Source organism: Bemisia tabaci, chromosome 6 (genome assembly GCF_918797505.1).
Source record: "Bemisia tabaci chromosome 6, PGI_BMITA_v3".
Taxonomy (NCBI): Eukaryota; Metazoa; Arthropoda; class Insecta; order Hemiptera; family Aleyrodidae; genus Bemisia; species Bemisia tabaci.
In genome coordinates this window covers 7,033,266-7,056,035 of record NC_092798.1, presented here as the reverse complement: position 1 = coordinate 7,056,035, position 22,770 = coordinate 7,033,266, and the positions used below count along the sequence as shown (strand labels likewise).

The following is a 22,770-nucleotide window of genomic DNA, read 5'->3' as shown; positions in this document are numbered from 1 at the left end:
CTCAATCGAGCAATGTTCATTTTCCACCATGTGTTGTTCAAACTATAAGCTATTTGCTACAGCTGAGCCAAAGCGTCAAGATTGAGGTTGCCAGATTTTTACATCGCAGAGACTATTATGATAACGTTTAGCGCGCGATGTGAATCACGTAGAGCATTGAGTTTTCATGAGCGGGTGGTTTGAATTCACACATCTAGAATCATCAAATATCTTAGTAAGGAGTTAATTTCGGTGATTTTCTACGTGCCCATCGGGTTCTACGTGAAATTTTAGTTAAGGAACATGTATCAGAATGCTGAAATTCGTACCTTGTCTAGTGGTCCATTATAGCACTCAAATTAAGAATCAAATCGCTAAAATTTAAATAACTCACAACTTTCCTCACTTAATTTTTGTTCCGGACACAGTTTCGGAGGGTCCGCTACCCTTCCTCTTCAACGGTGATAGTGCAACTTATTTTCACCATCATTTCAACTAGAATTTCAAAATTTTAAGGTTTTTTCAGAGTTGCACTATCACTGCTGAAAACAAAAGGCAGACTCTTTAAAACATTATCCGCGGAAAAAATCAAGTAAGGAAAGTTTTCAGTTTTTTTTCAATTTTAGCGATTTTATTCTTAATTGAAGTGTACTTTCCTTGTTTTTTAGCCTATATCATCATTATCATTTTAATTATTGCACTCGTTCGTATAATAAAGGAACTTAATTTGTTATTTGTCTAACTTAATCTGTTTTTGATCAGGGGCCTAACAGATTTAGTCTGGCTGCTCTTGAGTGGAAATGGGCTTCAAAACATCGACTATGAATTCCCGGACTATCTGCCCAAATTGAGTTTCCTGACGGTGACGCACAATGCGCTGGAAAAACTCCCCGACTCTTTCAAGTTTGCTCCCTCTCTTGACATGCTCTTGTTGCACCACAACCGAGTGACGAGTCTCAACGGGTCCCTGTCTCAAGCCCGAATGTTGCGAGAGCTGGATATTTCTCACAATCTAATTGAGAGCGTAGGTTCCTTAATCTCTTCTTTAGAAATTATATGTATTATACACCTCAATAGCCTAATGCCAAGACAATATATCATAATTTTTATAAAACGATCGAAATTTTTATAAACAGTAAAAGCTGTTGTATTAAAATTTTTGAAAAATTTAAAAAAAACTCACGCGTTCACTAAATGATTTTTTAATGGACGCGTTGTGGTGGCTACCCGGGCCACCATTATCAGCTGACTCACAAAACGATAGCCTACAAAAGATAGCGATCGGACTTGCATCCGATAAATAATCATTTAGTAAAAGTGTGAGTTTTTTATTAAATTTTTCAAAAGTTTTAATACAACATATCTTAGTTGCAATGTTTTAAAGCTGTCAAGTACACCTTGATTTTTAGGAAGAAAGCCACTCAACTTGCATTACCTCCTTGCCATTCTGGGGAAAGTGTGAAGACATGGAGGTTGATTTGTTTCTCTTCCAAAAAAATTAAGTATATTGCGGCCAAAGTTTTGGAATGTCATTGTAGGGATTTGTGGTTTTTGCAGATTCATTCTTTTAGAAAGCTACTGGTTTTCTTTTTAGTGACAGAATCAACCACACCTTCGAAAATCAATAACGCTTATTTTTTCACTTATTACCTCACCAATCTGTCTCAAAATTGTATGACTTCTTCTAGCATAACCATGTCTTTTATTCTCTCCTTTATGTGTGGAAGACGTGATGAATAATGAAAATTTTCTGTGATTTTTACAGCTATCGCCTCACGATTTTTTAGAGCAAGAAAATCTTGAGGATCTTCAGATCGGGTTCAACCAGCTGACAGCTCTGAATGGCTCCTTGCTTCCATTGAGATCTTTGAGGTATCTCAACTTGACACACAATAGGCTAGAAGAATTCTCATTGCAGGACATTCGAGGCTTGAAACAATTGAGAATCGTAGACTTGTCGCACAATAAAATTGTGCGTTTGGGTGGGAAAATGGAGGTAAGCCCAAAAAATTTCATCAAGGCTTTTTTTGGCAAATTGTTTACTTTAACTCATCACAATATTTACAGATTTTTATCATGAAAATATTTTTTTAACAGATTTTTTTTACTTAAACAGAATGTTTTTTTCTCTCTCTTTGCACAAAAAAATCCTTGTTGTTGTGATTTAATAAATGATTGAACTCGCATTTTCATTGTGCCGAATTTCCTTTTTCTCCTCCTTTGTTTAAGGAGCAAACGGTTATTTTTTAAAAAAAATTCCGGATATTTACAATTGAGATGCAGCAGAAGATAATGCTTTTCAAAATTTTTGGGATTACTGACAAAGTTTGCATAATATTTAATCTGTCTCTAATATCAATCAACTGAGATCATTTGGTTTTTTTATTTTTCCTCCTGTTCTTTTTTAATGAAGTTTGTATGGATAGCAGATTAGGAATTGTGGCGTTAGCCATCCAGAACTGTTCTTGGAAATCAATGAAAATTTAATAAATGAAGTACTTTATGAAGACGGGGGAAACTTATAAGACAGAGGTCATGTTTTCAAAATATCCTCTCGAAAGTTTATTTTTTGTTGTTATTAATTTTTTTCCAGACTTTGGTGGACCTAGAAACACGAGTGTATGAGCTGAAATTGGAACACAATGAATTAGAAACCCTAGATGGGTCATTATCTGGAATCCAAGGTTTACAGCGTCTTAATGTCAGCCACAATAAGCTGAGCCGGATCGCTGCAGGTGGTCTCATGGGATTAGAAAACTTGAGAATGTTGGACATATCTCATAATATGTTGACAACTCTGGAAGAAACAGCAAGGGTGAGTGGAGAAACAAATTTTTGAATGGCTGTAGCAGTATAGGTAGATAAGCATCAAAGTGCAAAAGTACCTAATCAATACGAAATGAAAAAAAAAAATAATGCGAAGAATAGAAGAAACAATAAAAATTAATAAAAAAATATGTGGAGCAAATTTCTCTAGTAAATTTAAACTACCGCCAAATTTTTCAAGTTTAAAGATCTTTCTTTTACTACTTTGGTAACAAATAATTTTAATGGTAGGGTATGTTATCTTATTATGCTGAATCTTTGAAACTTTTCCTTTTAGACATTCCTACCTTCATTGGAAGAATTGATTGCACACAATAATGCCTTGACACTACTGGAAAGAGACTTCCATGGACTACCGGTGCTCTGTTGGGCTGATCTAGGCCACAATCAAATTCACACCGTTCACTTGGAACTGATTGAGAAAACACAATGTAAACTGTACGGTGTGAACAGCACTTTGAAAATCTACTTACACGGTAAGTACACAGTTTTTTCATATTTCGAACCCTAATTTTGTTCAAGTTTTATTCTACTTGAGGGCCAGTGAATTCAAGTCTCGTTTTCAATTTTTTTTCAAAAGATTTGTGGGCTTTCATAGAATCAACTTAGAAAATCATCCTGTGATTGAAAAAGAGTTGGACGTGTTTTTATCAAACGGAACTAAGTGCTACTGTGGGAGGAAGAGAGAGGGGGACTTGGATTGACGGAACGCAATACTTGTTCCGTCCTATACTCGCAATGGTTTTCCATGGCACTTAGTTTCGTTTGACAGAACGCGCTATCCAGGATTCTAAAATCCTCAAAAGGAACTCAATTTGGCGCTTAGTTCGGTTTAACAAAAATATGTCCAGTTAAAGGATGATGCTTGTTTGTGCCCAAGGATTGACATACGTTGAAAACAGTCTAAGATGACCCGTGTTATGAGAACCTCTCTTCTCTTCTTCAACCCTGTATAACGATTGAGACTAGAAAATGCGAGAGCCTGTTCCCTCTAGTTTTCCTCCTCTCTTAACCCTTTACTGCATCGCGTTGCCATATGGCATTAGCAATTATTTAATTCATAGTAAATTCAAGAAGCTCAAAGACGTGTCTTTTTAATTTAATTTTACTATAACATATATTTTTTTCATAAAAATCGGCGTCGCAAAAATTCCATGCAGTTGCGGGTTAATTCCTATAATAGGAAAGCTCTAGAGCGGCAGAAAGAATTTCCCTACTAGCAGCTTTTTTTCAAAGTTTTGTTCAAACTTTACAAGATTAACTTAGTTTTACGTTGGGAGCAGGGTATTTTTCAGTTGTGTTATTTCAGAATCTCTGCTGCTACTTGATTTCAAATTGACAGGGGAACTAATGGGTAATTTTTCTGCCAGTTATTGATTGAAACATTGGAAAATCTTAGAGAATACTTAGTAAAAGTTTCAACTAATATTTATATTTGCTGTGCTGTGCTAAGAAAGAACACCGTATGAGCCTTCAGAGGTTGCTAAATTTCCTTTGACAAATCAAGAATTTTCGGACAAATTTGGACAGATTTTTCTTCCAATTTTTCAGAGAAATTTTGCTTGTAATTTGCTTTAAAAAGTTGGAAAATTTCAATCCATAACCTTCCTCTAAAGTAAATATATTCGAAGAGAAAACTTTGCAAGATTCGAATGCGTGTACGGCGTTTCTCCTTAGCACAGCAGCGCCTTCCTTGTAATAGATGAAATTCTGGCAGAGGAAAGCTAGGAGTGCCCTCTCTGCACCCAATGCTTCAATTATTATGATCCATCCCAAATGTTCTAAAGCATTCAAGGCATTCAAAAATACTTTTACTGTCACTTTTCAGGCAACCCAGTTCTCTGCAACGAAGAAATGAAGAGAGTTTTCTCAGCAATGGAAACGAAGAACAAGTCAAAAATCCACGGATTTGAAGCAACAGACTGCTCAACAATGAAAACAACAGTTGCTACGACACCCATGATAACAACGCCTTCAACATTGGAGACGACTACTCAAACAACGACAACAGCCACAACGACAATAAGTACAACAACAGAGCTACCGCTTGCCACAAGCACAGTCATCACGACAGAGACAGAAAGCACGACTAGCGAGCCAAGCACCACCAGTACGACAAGTATTCCTAGTACAACAACCACCACTCAGCCCACCACTGTCCAGACCTCTCAAGGTACGTATGTTGTCATTTGTTGTCATCAGGTACGGATTTTGTTATTTTTTCCATTGAAGTCTGTTACGTTCATTGTTTTTACAGACTGAAATAACTTTGCAAAGCAGGGCATGACTTTGTGCGAAGTTGACAATCTGATTTTGTTTGATAGTTTTTTCAATGAATGCAATAGGGCTGTGATCTAAAGAAGTGAAAAGTTCATTCAAAGGTAAAGTAAAAAAAAATTGAAAGAAAACTAGATTTTTACAGAGAAATTATGGTTGATCTCTGTTGATTGAGAAGGTCCTTATAAAAACTTTTCATAGTAGAGCCTCAATTTTGAAAAAAAGCGTTCGGAAGTTCAGAACGCTAACAGCTCAGAGTGAGTAGTATTTTGTCTTAAATTTTAAAACTGATTTACAATACATGTGGACGTATTTAAATCTGAAGGAAGTGTCTCCATCGTCATATATGCCCTGATATCCATGAGAATACATGCATGACAGGGTCCAATCCATGATGATGACAGTTACTTTTGATTTAAATACTTACGAATGTTGATAAAGAATTCTAAAAATTTTAAAGTCAGCTGTTCATTCTTAGATTGGAATTAACGTTAAATGCAGAGTTGTATCTTTAGTAATCGCTGCAAAGAGCAATTCGGCATTGTTTGTTCCTCCTATTTTGGAACTTCACACAAGTAACCAAGGACAAGTCTAGATAGATTTTTTGAAGTTAAGACAATAAGTGCCTGTCATGTTTGTGTTGTTTGTTGTTGTGTGCTTGTGTACGTCCATTTATGCCTAGGCTCCTTTGGTAATATTTTTACCTGATAATCCTGGTTGCAGTTATCTAACCTTTAAATGCTTCTTCTGTTAGCTTTTCTGAGAAAGTACCAGAGAGCAATCAAATATTCAATGTATGAGAAGCATTAAATCATCTGTCCTTTTATTTTTCCTGTCTCTGAAAAATTATCTAAGACGTCATGTCGAGGTATTTATCATGGAGGATTTTTCAATTTTGATATCAGTGAAGACTTTTCCATGCGGTTTTAAAAGAAAACTACGTCCAGCATCGTGTAGAGTGATGTATTACCAAGGACACCTCAATTTTGGTGTTAGTAAACACTTGTCATAAACCTGTTTCCCTTGCGTCTTGGAATAGGAATAAATGTTGTCTAGTCTTTAAACAAGACTATGGCACATCAAATTCTAAATAGTTATTGACAATAAACTTTGTTGCTGAAGATTTCTTGTAAATGCCAAGGTTAAGTTGAATTCAGTTGATAAATTAATTGATCAATTACCTTCCATTTTCAGCTTCTCCAGTGATTTTCTCATATACTGAAACGATTCGCCCAATGTACAACTATATCGAAGATACGACAACAGAAAGTGCAATCAAAACCCTCGATTCGGATGAAGAAAAAGTCGCTGTGACGCAGCGGGAGGAAACAACGCTGTCACCAGTCTCCTCAACAATAACTTATGAAGTTGTTCAGCCTGTCGTCGTTATTGCTGCACCCTTAGACCAAGTTGTGAATGCCGTAAATTCTGCTGAAGTGAATCAAACAGTCGTAGATCCCGTTTCCATAACAGTATCTGTAGCTTAAACCCCCACTACTAGTCCTTGTTTTAAATTATAATCTAATAGGTTTTAATATCCCCCTGTACATTTTATCTTTTCTTTTTTTTTGTTTTTAATTATAATAAAAATCCTGTTTTTTTAAAAAATCTTATTTTCTTTTTCGCCTTGTACAAGACCTTTTTGAGAAACCCAAGATGACTTAAGTCATCTTGGGTTTGGTTAATTAAATTTAATTAAATTTGAAATCAAGGTTGCTAAGTTTCGGAGACAGATACAGAGATGTTTTGTAGGATCATACCTCCTCTTTCTATTGAGAAAAAGGATAAAATTATAAATGAAACCCTCGTAGTTGCCATTATTTCAGGAAACATAGAAGTAGAATTTCCTCCAAGATTTCTTGCTAAATAGGAGACTACTGTTTAATAAGCAGATTCAGGCAAATGAGATGGGCTGTACTCTACAATCAGATGATGGGAAAACCATCTATTTCCTTCTATAGTTTTATTTTCCACTAAAATTTTACTGGTGGGTGATTTTAACACATGCCTCGCCTCTAAAACTAGTAACTAAAGTATCCAAAAAGTACTAAACTGACTTTCAAACTTAATTTATTTCTCAATATTTCATTCCTATAGTGTGGAGAGTGACAAGATGAGCTTTTAAGTCAGTTTTTTTGGTTTACCAATGATGAGGTTGGACTCTGTCAGCTTCTGTAATCTAGAGAAAAGGGCTGATCATTTCCTGCACTAGGAATCAGGCTTAACCCGTTAGTTCAGCAAGGTCGATGCGTATGGCAAAATAAGGCTGAAGATATGCCTTCTGTGAGGGAGATTCCTCTCTGATAATATGTTTTATTTCTTTTGCACGAAAAAAAGTAACTGAAATGTCTGCTTGAAATAGCTTGTAATTATTTTTAAATGTGTGAAGAAAATACACTGGAAACATTCAAAAGAAGATGCTGGTTAGTTTTCTCCGAAAAAAAGAGAAAAGATGGGCACGCTTTGTAATACTGCTAGCATAGGTTATGGAATTTTTGAATGTAGCCATTTCCTTTGCGAATTGAATTCAGATCCTTAAAATACAGAGTTTCATCAAGGGGTAAATAAATTGTTAAGCTCTCTCGGCCACTAAATAGAGAGATAAATTCATAAGGGATGAAACACATCAAAATATTGGGACAATACCTAAACCTCCTGGGAGATACACATGAGACAGCTGGTCCTTGATTGTTTAAAAAAGTTTTAAAAATGGTGCCTACTTGCTTTGCACAAGTAGACAGCATTAATATTAAAGGAACAAACGAACTTATCAGTATTTTATGCAAAAAAATAAAATGTTGAAATTTTCAAAAATCAACTCAAAAGAGAAAATAAAAAAATTAAGTTTACTGTTAATACTAGATTTTGTCAACTCAAGTTTCCACTTAGAGGAATAACTGGACTGAGTTAAACAGAAAGGAACCAACCCACATTTTGGAAAAAATTGAGTTATGAGTGGTTTTGAACTTAACCACTGCTCTACTATCTATCGCCAAAAATTCAACGTTTTTGTTGGAGCAAATTTTGCAGAAATTGAACTTGAAGTTTATCTTTTACATTGCGTCTTATGCAAGAGCCAAACTTTAAACCTCTTTTTCTCGGTTTGATCCCGATGTGGCTTGGTTCCGTTCTGTTTAACTCCGTCCAACTGGAATTGACGGAAATCAAAACAACAATTGAAAATGAAACTTTGACGTCTGGCATACTATGAGAGTTTGCCCTCAAATAAAAATCCCTCTTTCTCTTAGATACACAAGGATGGTAAACTTGTCGCAAACAGTCCAACTCTTTGATTAAATTCTTTCATCGTAAAGCATACTGAAACTATTCCAGTTCTTGATTCTACTCTATGAAACGAGTTTTTCTGTCACAGGAGGAAGCTTGAATTGACGAAAAGTAGAACTTTTTCCCCCTCGAGTTTTACTCAGAAATTTTAAAAATGTTCACTATAATCTGCATGAAATTTTAATGTGGCAACATGGATTATCGCAATGTGAAATCCCTCTTCCAAATCGATGGTCCTACGTGAGCTCCTGCAGCTTCAACAATTACAGAATATCGACGGTGTGAGTCGGCAATCACATAACTCGTTTGCGGTGTCTGAAAATCTCCGCCTCTATGTTATTTTTTTAAAGGGGAACAAATTGACATCATTCCTTGAAGTTTTTGCTGAATTTTCTTCACACAGAGAAGAAAAATCACGGCAGTTTTAAAGAATGCCGTTGAGTAGTTTTCCGTTTAAAAAATGAAGTATGACAGGAAGTCTGCGACGTCGCAAACCGAGTTATGTGATTGCCGACCTACACCGTCGATATTCAATCAATAAATAGTCAATCTCTCAAGAGAAAAAGTTCGGATGAATGATCGAGAAGAACAAGAACTTCTGTTGTTTCTCACTTGGAGGGAGTGCGCTGCGCTCCCGCATTCTGTGTCCGTCAATTTAAATGCCGCGCCAAAATTGCGCATACGTGATTGGCGGATGCAAATTTGCGATCAAGAAAAGTTTAACAGCTTGCCAACTGCAAACAAATTTTCCATGCTGAAAGTTGTAAAAGAATACCTTAATTTGATCAATACAGGGATTAATTTATTTTTATTTCATCAAAATAAACATTTAAAAATATGTGACATGAAAGAACCTCATTATTCGTATGATTTATCGTTCTTTATGAGTTGAGCTATCTCTAGTTTGTGACGCGTAGTTATGGTACAACTGAAGAAGCGGGTGTGGTTTTTTTCCCAAAATCTCCGTTAGGAGCGTTCTGTTTGTTTGAATTTTTGGCATTTGGGCGTTGTTGACGTTTACTGATGATAGTTTTGACGTTCTTTCACATTATATAGATTTTTCCCGGAGTTTTTGGAATTGCTGCCCGGTATGTACTTAAGAATTTAATTTCTAGTGTACCCTTAGTTTTTACGCATTCTCTTAGTTTTCCGTATTTTCAAATTTAATTCACGAAATAGTCAACAAGTGGAACATAACCTCACTGCGGCTCACCTTTCGCTCACCAAGCTCATATCCTCAGATATTCTAAAATTTTTCTCACTAGATCATTGAGTTCTCAGAATTCTTTAATCCAGGATACTCTGAATCATATATCCGATTATTCTGAAGATATTTTAAGATTACAGCCTCATATGAATTGAAAGGACAATGTTGTAGCCTACGCAAAGTCTACGAATTCCTGCATTTCTTACCTTGAGTCTGATAAAGGTGTGCATTTGGACGCTTTATCGTCGGTCTGGAAATTTATGGCTCATTTCTCTCATCTCAACATTGCCTAATTTCTGTTCTGAATGAATCAACCCTTGCACTGAGAACCATTGCAGCCCAGGAGGATTTAGGGTTTACTTTTTTTGTCAGGAGTAGTTGTCTCAAGGAAATTGGCCCTAGACAGTTAAGTCTTTACGGCGACTAGCTAGATACTCAATTCCTACCAATGTATCATTCCGATGCTAAAGTGCGAAACCACATTTCTCCGTTGGCAAGATAGTAGACTTCCTGTCACACTTAATTTTTTCATTGGAAAACTAGCAAATTTAATTTCTTGAAATCTTTCTTGGTTTTTCTTGTTTATTAGCAAAATATTCTATACCAATTGCAAGTGACTTAGTTGCCTTCTTTCTCCTAAGAATTGGACGTATTTCTGCCAAACGGAAGTAAGCGCCATAGGGGGAGGAAGGTAGAGGGGGGCTTGCATTGGCGGTAGAACCGGGCGTCGGGCTCATTCTGTCCCATACTCACCATGCTTTTCCATGGCGCTTAGTTCTGTCTGACAGAACGCGCCATCCGGCTTTCTGAATTCCTCAAAAGGAACTCAAATTGGTGCTTAGTTCCGTTTGACAGAAATACGTCCAATTATAAGAGGAGCTGAGATTTTTATATCGCAATGATACATGTGGATTCGCACCTTAGCCATTAATTTGATCTTTTAATGACACAATTTTCATATTGTTACAGTTAGTGTTTACATCAGTATGATATCATGTCAAATTAATATGATATCATGCTGGCTCAACACAATATCAGTATGACAATGTCTTATATATATATATATATAAAAAACTAGCCTGATATCATTAAGAAATCACTATGATATTAGCATGATATAGCGCACTGATATCATACTGGTATCTTCAAGGAGAATTGGCCAATTCCCAATATATCACGCTGATAGACTTCCCCAGAGCTAGTTGAATCTTTCTACTTGTTTAATTATTGTTTCTGTGTGGTTACCTCAGTGAACGATTTTCAGAATTTTTTTCTTTTACTTTTGCCAACTGGAGGTGTTCTATCAATGCAGATTCGTTTACCAGTGTCCCAGGGCCATGTTTCTTTCTTTTTTTAAATGAAAGTCGATATTTTAAAGTGAAAATCCTCCCTTCCTCAGTAAGTACTTCTCCCAAATGACTTCATCATTTTGACCTGCTCGATCGATTTTTTCCTAACGGTTTTCAATCAATATCCAGCTGGACATCAAATTTTGGCACCACATCCCCACGTCGAACAACAGTAATAACTTGTGACCGTTTATTCACATCATCACAATTGTAATTATATTGAAGGCGGCATTCCGTTACCGTACAGCGCAACCCTACCAAAACGAAAACATTCACGTCCTCCTTAAAATCTCCTCTGAATTTCTCATTTTGGAACACCTCTGAATACCTATGAGACACTGTCTCTCGCAGAGCCTCAGCCACTGACTTCCACTTAAATTTCATCTCCATGACATACCCGATCCGATTCAGGCCAGGACCACTCACAACCATGAGAGCGTCAACATACTCCTGCGGCAGGTATTCATATTTTTCGCGGAATAACTCGACCGTCTTGTAGTCAGGATCGCGGAGATAGAGCACCGACCCCAAGATGATCGCCATCTCCAGTTCGTCGGTGGGTTGTAGGTCGCTCCGATCCAGGAGGGAAGTAATACTCTCCAAAAACCATCGGAGATTAGCGTCAACGTTAGCCTCGTTCACAGCAGCCAGCGCGGAAGTGATATTCGTACCGATCTCCAGAAACGTAGGCCTCTCGATCTCGGTTTTAATGTAAGCCGCGCGGTACAGAATCGATAGAAGCTCCGACCGAATCTCCAAGTTTGGGATACTTATCATAACGGAAGTCCGATTTAAAGTCGTAAATTGCCGCAAAGTTGTGAAGTACCCCTCGTCCAGCAAGAATCTGAGAACGCCATCGATCTTCTTCTCGAACTCGTCCGGTCCGTACCGTCTGTCCCCCAAAAGCTCGGCATCGAACACTTCTTTCATCACCATTACGTCTCGAAGCGTGAGCGTTGATGATCTTACAAATGCCGTGCTTCCCTCCGAGACACAGGAATGGATTCTTTTCCCGAGGTATTCGTAGTTGAAGAGCGAGCGGAGGATACCCAGGGTCCCGGATCTCACCCAGCACGGTTTGAATTTCCCAGGCTTATCTCGCTTGAAGTAAGATACAATAGGGTAAATTCCGTACACCCTAGGACTTGCGTCCAAGACGCGATAGCCTCCGTACCATCGCTGTAAAGATTCCGTCTCGTTAGGTGTAGCGCCGAAAAGGGCGCCCAGTGTATCCACCTCGGCTTGGGATAATGTGTAATACTCAGCGATCTCGTCTTCGTTGAAAGTTACAAGCTCGACCCCGAGCTTAGGGCAAAGAATCGACGCAAGCTCAGAGCTTCCCGTCATCACTGCTGAGAAAAGCGGAGGAGGATCTCTGTTGATCTGTATTATCAGTTCAAGGCGGAACAAACGACTCAGGAATTCGTGAATGTATTCCACTATCATTTCGATCTTCACGGCGCTGACCACAGGATCCGTAATCATCGCCTGGACTGGTTTGTCGAAATTGTCAATCAGCACCAGAACGGTTTTGTTGAAGTGCTTGTGGAGCAGGTGCAGTAGAGTACGACCCCCTTCGATGGTGGCCGATTCAGAAACGGTGGACGTTAGGAACTTCTCGACGGTGTTTCGCTCGTCGGCAGACAGCTTTGTCGAGTTCCGCAGATAATCGTGTGCTCTGTAAGCGGGTTGCAGAACTACCCGATTGAAGGAGTTTTTGAACGATCGGACGTCCGTAACGAGTAATTTTTTGAAGTCGAGAAAGATCACCGGGTGCTGCAGCATGTGTTCAGCGACGACTGCGACTTCTTGCGTGATTTTCAGTTGCCTGCCGCTAGGGGGCGTTGAGAACGAGGGGTGGAACTTTTCTCCCGCCGGCTTTTGATGGGGGTTGGGGATGAGACTAGGGTTGAAGAACGAGTTCAGCATGTGTAAGTTGGTTGTCTTGCCGAACTTCCGGGGAGCAGTGATGTACAGTAGGGAGGGTACCTTTTCGATGACGTATTTGATCAGGAGAGTCCGGTCCACGAACGTTTTGCTGCGGAGGACTTTCCCGAAAGGAGAGTTTTCTGGATTTTTCTGGGCCGTCGATGATATGTCCAGGAGTGGATGCGCCTGAAAGATAGTTAGGAAAGCGTCTTGATAATATTTACATCGTAAAACCGCCCGACTTTTCTTACCAAAATTATCACTGATTATTCCTCGAATCACAGACAAGATTTTGGGCGGATATTGCAATTGCACCATCGCATTGATGGCCAAAGTGGGAGACCACGTATCTCCATTGCGGTGTTTCAAAATTTCTCCTCATATTTTATTTTTTCGAAGAGAAACAACTTCATCAGTTTTCCAAAGAAAAAAGAAAGCACCAATGACAGGAAGTCTACAACGTCAAGAACGGAGATACGCGGTTTTACACTTTGGCCATCTATATTCTTGTAAGAAAATGCATTTTTTGGGTAAATTTTTTTACCTTCCCATCCAACTAGCTTAGGTCTTTGGATAGTCGCAACCTCGTTTTTTTTTTTCTCTCTCGTTAAGATAGTCTAATTGTAAGTCAAATTTTAGAGTTTAATTTTTACCTTCCACCGATAAGAAGGCTACAAAAATGTGCATATGACAAGTATCGAAAGGTGTGGTGTGACTCAGTGGGTCATTTAAATTCTGTTGTAAGCTAAATTTAGACGAGAAAACTTGAAGCGCCTTCACTTTTGCCGTATGCAACCCGCATAGTCACCGAGAAGAAATAATTGTATCCCTGCAAGAAGGCGTTTCGTTGACATCGCGTTGCGACTGTCGGCCAAACCCATGTCGTGTGTTCAACACCGCTTACTAGAAAGCTATTCATTCATTAATTGTCTCAGTTAAAAAAATTGACAATGCGAAATGAAAGTGTGCTCAACTCACCTTTAGCATTTCCCGAGGGTACCATTCTGAATGAGAGAATCGTTCTGTCACTGAAAATATGAAAAATGTCGTTTCATCACCGAATATCTGCTTAAACAATAACATTATGCACTCAAATTTTTAACCGCCTTTTTACTGCAGCTCGTACTATAGAAAATGTTGATTGTCAGATACTCCCGCACCTGCTCGCTCTTATTGAAACTTATTACTCTGCACCGGTAGAATTTCTTGAGTATCTGCTCTCTAAGATCATAAATGTAAAGCCATCTTGGATAGTACCCCGTAGTTTGAAAGAGTATTGCTTGTAAGCGGAAAAAGCAGGGTAGTCCATCATTGACAAAAATAACAAGCATAGATATAGTGTTAACATTGCTAAAATTATTACCTGTGCTTCGCAGATCAAGCTGAATGTTTAGATCACGTGATAATTCGCAATGTCCACAACAAATTAAGCTCAACGCGAGATTCAGGAGAATACGTGGGAGGTAAAATGCCTGAAAAAGTTATTGAACTGCTCACAGATTTTGAATTCAAGTGATGGAATCATTACATCACAAATGTTACTAAGTGATGGGTCTGTTGCACATAGGAGATACAGCCAGTAATCGGGAAGACTTTTGATAAAGCACAAAAAAATCTCGCCAACCACATCAGAAGTGCCAGAATAACCTAAATAGACTCGAACGCACAATTTGCGTAGTGTACCACGCATTTTCAAAATCGTGTCGGCGGCGCGGCGGATACTTCCTCCTAGTCGCCGGCACTCAGGTTTGTCCAAAGAGTGAGTAATGTAGAAGAATGAACAATCACAGAAACTGTTATCAATCTTTCTCACGTATGACAAATAGTTTGAAAGGATTTGTTTTCTCTCAATCCAGAAAAAAGGCAAAAAAAAAAACGCTTTAAACAATTGAAATTTTAAGCGGGAAAGATTTAGGTACAACAATTTTTTCTAGCTCGGCAGTGGTGCTTTTACTCGGGGCGAACCTGATTATTACCGGTGACTACGAAAAAAAAAAAACGCCTACGGACGCGGGAAATTTGAAATTTGAAGTTTTGCGTACTTCAGACTACGCGTATTATGTGTTTCGAAGTGTATTTTACACAATTCTCATGTCCTCAACGTGGTTTTCCTGTGATATCACCCCAAAAATATTAACTCTTCAATTAGTTGTACTTCATGTGTGCAGCAGACCCATTGCATCCTTAGAAAATAACTTACGCAAGCCTTTAGTGGTGTGCACCCCATTCTCCCTTGCTGTTGTATTCGTTTTCCTCTTGTCTCCGCACCGAGAGATCTCTCGTGAAACTGAGTGGACTTAAAGTAAGGCTCTTGACGTCATTGATAACCAAAGGTGAAGGAAGGTTTTTGATTGGTTACTAGCAAAGGATGACGCCGCGTCAGTGAAATTGAACTATCATAGAACGCATCAGTAGGATGATAAGCATGATTGATAACAAAACGAACGAGAATTAAAGTAGGAATCTAAAGAGACTGTAATGAACTTGGGAAAGCCGTTTCCACATTGAACGTGGATGATACCACTATATCAACGCGAGGGAGATCAGTTTGCCTATCGTGAAAAATGAAGGAGTTTTTACTCGCGTCGTCTGCTGTCTACACCTAGAAACGTCGTGTTTAGTCATTCAGCGAGCTCAAGAACTTTCGTCCAATCCTATAATAAGTCGGGAAAAGTTAAGAAATTTGGCTGCGGAAATTTTTCCTCCAGCCAAATCATTGCATTCTTCATTTTCATGATACTTCATGTTCAAAATATCTACAAAGTCAGGGAATTTGGAAGTATAAGAAAAGTTTCCCTTCTGCGAACAGCGATAATCACGATAGGTCGTGATTCCGTTCGTTTTTGCCGATAACGGCCCCACAAATTGCACTATTTGTCAACGCTGCTACCTACAGAAGGTAGTAAATAATTAACAGGACACCATTTGTACATATTTTCGAGTAAAAACGAGAAGGTTCAGGAGAAGGTCAAGTGTGTAATGGCTAATGAAGTTAGGAGAGTTATTGCCGCATAAATAGTCTCTATTTAATTTATATATTTATTATTAATTTACTTAAGTAATTCCCTTTTTAACTTGATCAAATACTCAGTGTCCTATCTTTGTGCGATGACGACGACAGATAAATGCAATGAGTACCTAACACATTTTCTCATCACTAGCGGCACAAATTGAAGGCGTTCCGGCTCTTTCAATGACTAGGTGTGGATGCGACTATTCGCGCTCTCGTGTTGTCTGCGTTGCATACACAAAAAATTGCAGGCACTCTGGCTTTCCTTAGCACCACGTATGGATGCGGTTGGTAGTTCGCAAGGGCTTTCTACGTTTTATTTACAATGTGTTTGCCATGAAATCTTTGGAGTTCGAATGAACCGTGTTGCATCACGGCATCGTTGCCACATAGTGCAACATTTTCACTCAAAACATTTCCACATAGGTATCGCGGATGTCAAGCCCGCAAACTACTACCGAAAATATTTCCGCGATTTGCACCTTTTTTCAATGCTGCCATGTTGCTACACGACACATCCGAATCTCGAGAATTTCGTAGTTAACACGATTTTAAATGTAATGTAGAAAATCCTCGAGGACTTTCAACGGCAGCTATTCGTTGTGCCTGAGAAAACCAGAGCGCCTGCAATTTTTCCGTATGCAACACGCACGTCCAGAGGACACGAATAGTTGCATCCAGACCTAGTCATTCAAAAAGGCAGAGTGCCTTCGATTATTTCCTCTAGGGATAACAAAATGCGTCACTCATTGCCTTTTTATGTTGTCGTTGCACGGAAATAGGGCGCTTCGAGTTTTAAATAAAATTGAAAAAAAAAAGAACAAAAAATCAAAATAGTTTTTGAACTGCACCCTCTAATTCCTCTGTTTTTCGACAACGTCCAGCTGTCTTTTGAACTAAATCATCACACTGGAATGTTAAAAGAAAACTTAATAACGAGTCTGTTGCAAACGTTTATCAGAGTGAAAAGGAGATTATCTCTCATGGAAAGTTGCTTAAAAATCACAATGAGAGAATAGGAAAAGTAAAAAATTCACCTACTACTATTCGAAAGAAAGCAAGCCGAATTCAGGCATTGCTTGTAGTTTTGCAGAAAACTCTTCCAACAGAGAAGAATAATCATGGAAATTTTCAATAAATTAAGTCGATATAAGTCCTAAATAAAGAGTTCATTATGACCTGAAGTCTTCAGTGTCGACAACGGAAACACACGAACCCAGGTGCCCATGGTGTTCTAAAAATCCTCATACAGCTCGTATTAACTTTTGAACGGTTAAAGGTGTAAAAAATGAAACTTTGAGAATTTTTTTTTCTGAAAGGGTCCATCTTTTAGGGATATCAAGACTTCGGGCTCTCTTTCAAGGGAAGTCCAACAAACTGAATCTTTTAAAATAATCAGTAATTGTTTAATATCAAAAATGACTTTGGATGATTTTCATCAGAAATTTCGATGAGCCAAAGTTTACGATTCTTTTTATGATCTGTGTCGCCTGTGATTTTTTCATTTATCCCAGTTGATAAAACGTATTTTATTTCTACAGATGTACCTTTGCGGTTAGAATGTCTGCTGTTTTGGATGATCCTGAATTGTTCAAGAAGAATCCTCTGTACAATAATCACGAACCCTCAAACTACACGCCTTTCTATCTGACACTGTTCGTCTGCACATTATTGACTATCGTTTTGGTTGTCTTCAACGTCATCCTCTGCTGTTTTTCAAAGCATCGTCACTACTGGAAGGATAGCAATACAGGTGAGTCAAGACTGAGTCTTTTCTCTATCACTTATCCTAACTTCATTCTTTTAAGTATCACAAGAAATTCTCTATTCGTGATCGTTGTTTTTTAGCTGTTCATCTTTCTCTGTTCTTTTTCTGTTATTTAGTGCCCAGTTGATCGTGATATCTAGTGTTAAGCTGAAATGTAAGATTTTCTTTTATGTCCTTTCTGTAGCTTGACATATACCATAGCCTTGCGGCTCTCATGTATTAAAATGGAAATAAATAAATTGAAATAGGAAATTGAATGTATTGAAGCAGGACACAACCAATTTTTTTCAGGTTACTGCCATTGATCAGAATCTGAGTTTTCACCAACCTCTCGTTGTTGGGGTGCAAATTTTTCGACTTAGGCCTCTGCAATTTTTCAGGAGGCTTCCAAAATTTTCCGATACTCGCTGAGTTTTTAAGAACAGGTCAACACAGCATGTCAATCAAAATTTTAGGTTAGTTATAGGATGTATGTCAAAGTTCCATCATTCCACAAGAATTGAAAATCTGAAAGCTTTCCAGAAGAAAAACAAAAAAACTCTGCCTCCACATATTTTAGGGCACTCTCACAATTTGATCATAGTTGCGCGGTCGAGAACAATTTGCCTCTTGCTTATCTTGGTAAGGACCGCTGCCCTTTTAGTACAGTAGTAAAGTAGTTTTTGCTTGAGTTACTTTATTTTTAGGCATTTTGATAGGGATGCATTATTCACTATCTCAAGTTTTTGATTGTCAACTATCTAAATATGCGCTCTTCATAAAAATAAATTTTGACTGTTCTAGGAGTAATCACAACGATTCCAACTATTTTAAACCGTTCAACTTTCTGCTTGATTTTGAAAGTTCTTACTGTAATTTTGTTTTCTTTTACAGGAAATCGTTGGCTGCTCCCAATTTGGGTGAAAACACCAGCTGGTCAGCCGCCTCTGGACCTGAAGGAACTGGAGCATCGAGCAAACTACTTCATCGCTCAGCCAGTCTACGAGACAGACGTCCCAGACGATCACAACAAGTACATAGGCTTACAACCTGTCAAGCACCAACAAGAGAGTGAAATCTAACTCTGATCAAAATGTTTCACTTCTATTACCCACCGCTACTTCTACTGGTTACCATCGTTCTCTTCGTAATTATGGCCATGCTGCGGTATGGACCGCAAGTCGTGGACAGGTATTTCAAGAAGGAGCAGCATAGGGTCGAAGACTGGCAGGAAAAAGCTTACGAGCAGCGTGTATCATACGCATGAAGTCGCCTCCTTTTGAGGAATGATCAATTCCAGATGTTTGCTTGTGCGGGAAGACTTTCATCATTTTCAAGATTTCCGAATAGTCAAAATCAGTTAAAATCAGACCAAATCATTGCTGCTTTTCAACATATTGTACTTTTAGGGGTTTTTAAATGATCTAGTTATGCCAGGGCAGTTAGATACTAACATGGATCATTAAGGTCTACTTTTAATTGCCTCAATCTTATTGTTTTACTGCCGAAGTATTTTCCTCATTTTTTTTATGAATATGTATTGATAATCTTTTAATTATATCTCTCAAAGTGGAATGAAAACAAGAATAGAAAATAACCGCTGAAAACTTTTACTTGAAACTACTGAAAGTCTAATCGCACAAGCGACATTAGAGGATCATTGTTGGAATGATATCATGAAATAATTTTACTACAATAGTTACTGATTACGATTATTATCATCTTGGTTTTAACTCATAATTTGCATGAAGTTGTTTTAGAACAAATTTTTTTAAATTTATATTGACTTATTCTGAAGTCCTGCAATATGAAAGCGTCAACGTAAAGGCTCAAAAACTGCAATCATTGTATCGTATCTTTTATATTTTTGTTTCCAAAATTCTAAAAAAAATTCAGTTTTGGTGATTCTTTGGGGAAATTTCTCCAACCCTTCAGAGAAGATTTGCCCGATGAATACTTGTCTCAACTTTACTCCGCATCAGTAAATATTAGATGTGGAAAAAAGTCATTTTTTCTGTGTTGTCTCTTCCAAAGACGAAAATTTACCTAAATGTGTTCATTTCATCACACTGATATGCAATTTTAGAAAAGGGATAATATTCTCATTACCCACTATTACCAAGCTGCAATTTTTCTATGTGTTCACTGACAATTAGATAACTATTACCATCATCAGTCGTCACAGCAATATTTATATTTCTAAGCTAAATAGTCTCAAAACTACACCTTAAGTTTCTTGTATTTGGTTTGAAACGTTGCTGATATTTACATGTATTTGACGTTTGTTGTATATCTGCAGTTCTTGCAAACAGTCTTTTTTAAAACTCTGAATCTCAGTGAAAAGGAATATTGTCTCAAATTATGTTTGTAGCCTCTGAAATTTTTTTATGTGTATTTATTCATTCTTACACTTCGCCTATCAGTTCTTATATATGACACGATTGATCGACATATCTCTCATGCCTAACATGTTGACCGCAGCAGTTTTTTAAGTTTCTCGAGCATGAAGATCATGACCAAGAATTCCCTCAGGGTGTTTTTTCCGGGCTTTTAGCATGGTTGAACTGGCATGTGATTTATCGCAACAGTGAAGTAAAAATCTTGATCTACAGGTTGATTCCTTAGCCCAAATCGGACAAGATTATTTACTTCATTGATTTGATATGTCTCACGCCGGTGAAAAATTCCCTCAGGGTGACTTTTTCCAGGCTCTTAGTATAGTTGAACTGGCATGTGATTTATCGCATCAGTGAAGCAAAAAATCTTGATTTAGATGTAGATTTTTTAGCCAAGATCGGACAAGATTATTTATTTCATAGATTTGATATGTCTCACGCCGGTTCAACGACAACAACAGCCCCATCAATAAATCATCCAAAATTTTTCTTCAGAAAGTTTATCGTCTTTCTCTCCGCGACGTATTGAGTTTTAGATTCTTGAACTATTTTCGTAAAATTTTCGTAAAATAGGTTACCTTGCAATTTGTCGGGTATTAATTTATCTGATTGTTATTCGGCCCATGTACATGCAGAGGTCCAGATGTTTAGGGTTGTAATTTAATATCTAGAAATATTCTGTTGTTGAGGGACTCATCATTCATTTTTTCATTCTTATTAAAGCCATGTGTTTGACGATGTTTAGTTCTTGGAACTAAACTGAATTTTTATCCATTAATGCCCAAAATCAATCTTGTGAGCACAGCAAGAGAGAGCTCAATTATGTATGTGCAATACGTTCTTTTGGCATCAGTGAATGTGCGTAAATGTTTTTTACAAAACAGCATAATTTATTACTGTATCTTCATTACATTTTTTTTTAAATGACCACAAAGTTCTAATGATTGGCCCAAATTTAGTGCAAACTTACCATATTACTGACTATAGAAAAAAAATTTGCGAACACTGTAGTACTGTGTGCAGGGATTGGATGCTGCAATTTAATTGAATATTGCTACTCATTGCAAAATTTTGTTAATTTTCAGTCGGAAGATCTATCACAGCAGCTAATTAATTTTATTGAATCAAAAACCCATGATAGTTGTAGTTTGTGCCATTAAATCCTTTGCACCAAGAAATTAAGGTAGTTTTTCACTTTTACACTTTTTTTAGTTATAGTAATACCTCCTCTACTTGAAATGAGGATAATGTTAAAAGTTTAAGTATTTATTTTGCAGTCTGTATCATACACAAGACTTAGTTTGTTATCAGAAACAAGACAGTGACGAAGTTATACCAGGAAGACTTACAATATTTTACCACTTAGCTTTCAACTTAAGTATTTTTTACGATTCATCAGCCTTACTCTTTTATTGTTCAACGCATATTATGTGCCTTTTTTATGTTTTACATTTTTAGTAATGAAATTAGCAAGATGGTTAGCTTGAATGTTTCAATTATTGTGAATCTTCTGCAAATTTAAATAAGCAGAAATGCAATACAAATTTTGCTTTAAATACGCTCTTGCTTTCAAGTTACAGCGAATACCAAAAGCTTTCAAATTGAAGCACATTTCAGCCACCTCATGTCAACAAATAGATGGTTTGAAGCAAAAAATATGTACCATCATTGATAATGTTCAAAAATTTCAGAATATGTTTTATTCTTCTTAAAAAAATTGATCAAAATTTTTCGTTGAAATTTTCTGTAAATGTTTTTCAATGAATGAAGATGATTCTCAGAAAATCTCATGAAGAGCTGTTGATCAGTTTTAACTTTTAAAAAAAAAAAAAAAGCATGAACAGAGACTTGCAAAGTCACAATCATAGATTTGCAACGTCTCACTTAGGTATCAAAATGTCTTTCCGAACCTTAAATTATTGCTGTAAGCACTCTCAAGCAGAATTCAAGGATTAATTTGAATATTCAATGTGCAATACCTCTTTTCAAATAATTAGCGCTCATTCAAACAGCTGTAGTGCGATATTTTGCATTTGAATGATTTTAGCTTAAGTTTAGAGTTCCAAAAGAGTGCCTTTATCAATGAATCAGGTTTGTGCTGAGAAGAACAAGCAAAACTTCCATTATTGCTAAATTTACTTTCCTCACAATGAAGATTTTTGTCAATCATCTTGAGCAAAACGCACAAGCATTCCTTAAGCAATCCGTCCTCTACTCCGTCCAATTTTTTTTTCTCTTGAAACTGAATCATACTTAAAGGATTTCAATATTTTTTTACTTTTATACAATTTAGTATTTTTAAGTCTCATTATATTCCATCAAAATATTTTTTCTCCAATGACTTATAGCGTAAGATATACTTCTGTAGTTTTTGTTGCTTATTTGTTGAACAGCTTGTGAATTGATTTGCAAACTCAGCAATAAATGCAATAAGTGTCTACTACAAAGCATTTAGTTCTTAATCCTAATTTCTTTCCTCATATGTATGATCAATATCTAGGGAATCAAACATATATAGTGTAACTTATTGTTGAGGCTTACCTTTCCTCACCAAACAAGTAAAATCTTACAGAGGCAACCGTTCTGGAAATAAGAGGTTTTGAAATCATCCCTAACTTAACTGAAAAACATTTTTAAGTAAAACCGCATCTAATTATTCTCTGAATTTTCTTGCCTTCCTTTGTTCAGAAAGGCTTGCAAAAGAAGGCAGCACTTATTAAATTATTTCCCATGCAGAAGATTCAAAGTATGAATTTACAGTAGTA

At 37.2% G+C, this 22,770-nt stretch overlaps 3 protein-coding genes across 4 annotated transcripts in view; 2 read left to right on the top strand and 1 right to left on the bottom strand.

Moving 5' to 3' along the window:
• The window catches only part of LOC109034679 (uncharacterized), a 57,582-nt gene extending 50,892 nt beyond the window's left edge, over positions 1 to 6,690 (top strand). Inside the window, exons 4-9 of the mRNA XM_019047939.2 lie at positions 742 to 1,003; positions 1,745 to 1,975; positions 2,573 to 2,794; positions 3,083 to 3,281; positions 4,634 to 4,978; positions 6,277 to 6,690. Coding sequence (XP_018903484.1) covers positions 742 to 1,003; positions 1,745 to 1,975; positions 2,573 to 2,794; positions 3,083 to 3,281; positions 4,634 to 4,978; positions 6,277 to 6,569 — 1,552 coding nt within the window. The 3' untranslated portion in view covers positions 6,570 to 6,690. The remainder of the gene's footprint in view (positions 1 to 741; positions 1,004 to 1,744; positions 1,976 to 2,572; positions 2,795 to 3,082; positions 3,282 to 4,633; positions 4,979 to 6,276) is intronic.
• Positions 6,691 to 9,204: 2,514 nt separating this feature from the next.
• On the top strand, positions 9,205 to 22,452 carry wrm1 (wurmchen 1 transmembrane protein). Its single transcript, XM_072301453.1, has 3 exons — positions 9,205 to 9,455; positions 17,404 to 17,615; positions 18,504 to 22,452. Exons 2-3 carry the CDS (start codon positions 17,423 to 17,425, stop codon positions 18,689 to 18,691), a joined length of 381 nt encoding a protein of 126 aa, XP_072157554.1. The 5' UTR covers positions 9,205 to 9,455; positions 17,404 to 17,422; the 3' UTR covers positions 18,692 to 22,452.
• LOC109034459 (uncharacterized) lies at positions 10,642 to 17,375 on the bottom strand. 2 transcript variants are annotated; one of them, XM_019047630.2, is made up of 4 exons: positions 15,053 to 17,375; positions 14,216 to 14,324; positions 13,831 to 13,880; positions 10,642 to 13,038 (listed from the first exon to the last, which is right to left on the bottom strand). In XM_019047630.2, exons 1-4 carry the CDS (start codon positions 15,077 to 15,079, stop codon positions 11,038 to 11,040), a joined length of 2,187 nt encoding a protein of 728 aa, XP_018903175.2. In that variant the 5' UTR covers positions 15,080 to 17,375; the 3' UTR covers positions 10,642 to 11,037. The 2 variants fall into 2 exon arrangements, with proteins under 2 accessions (XP_018903175.2, XP_018903183.2); XM_019047638.2 differs by having other exon boundaries at positions 14,216 to 14,341; positions 15,053 to 17,374.
• Positions 22,453 to 22,770: the final 318 nt, after the last annotated feature.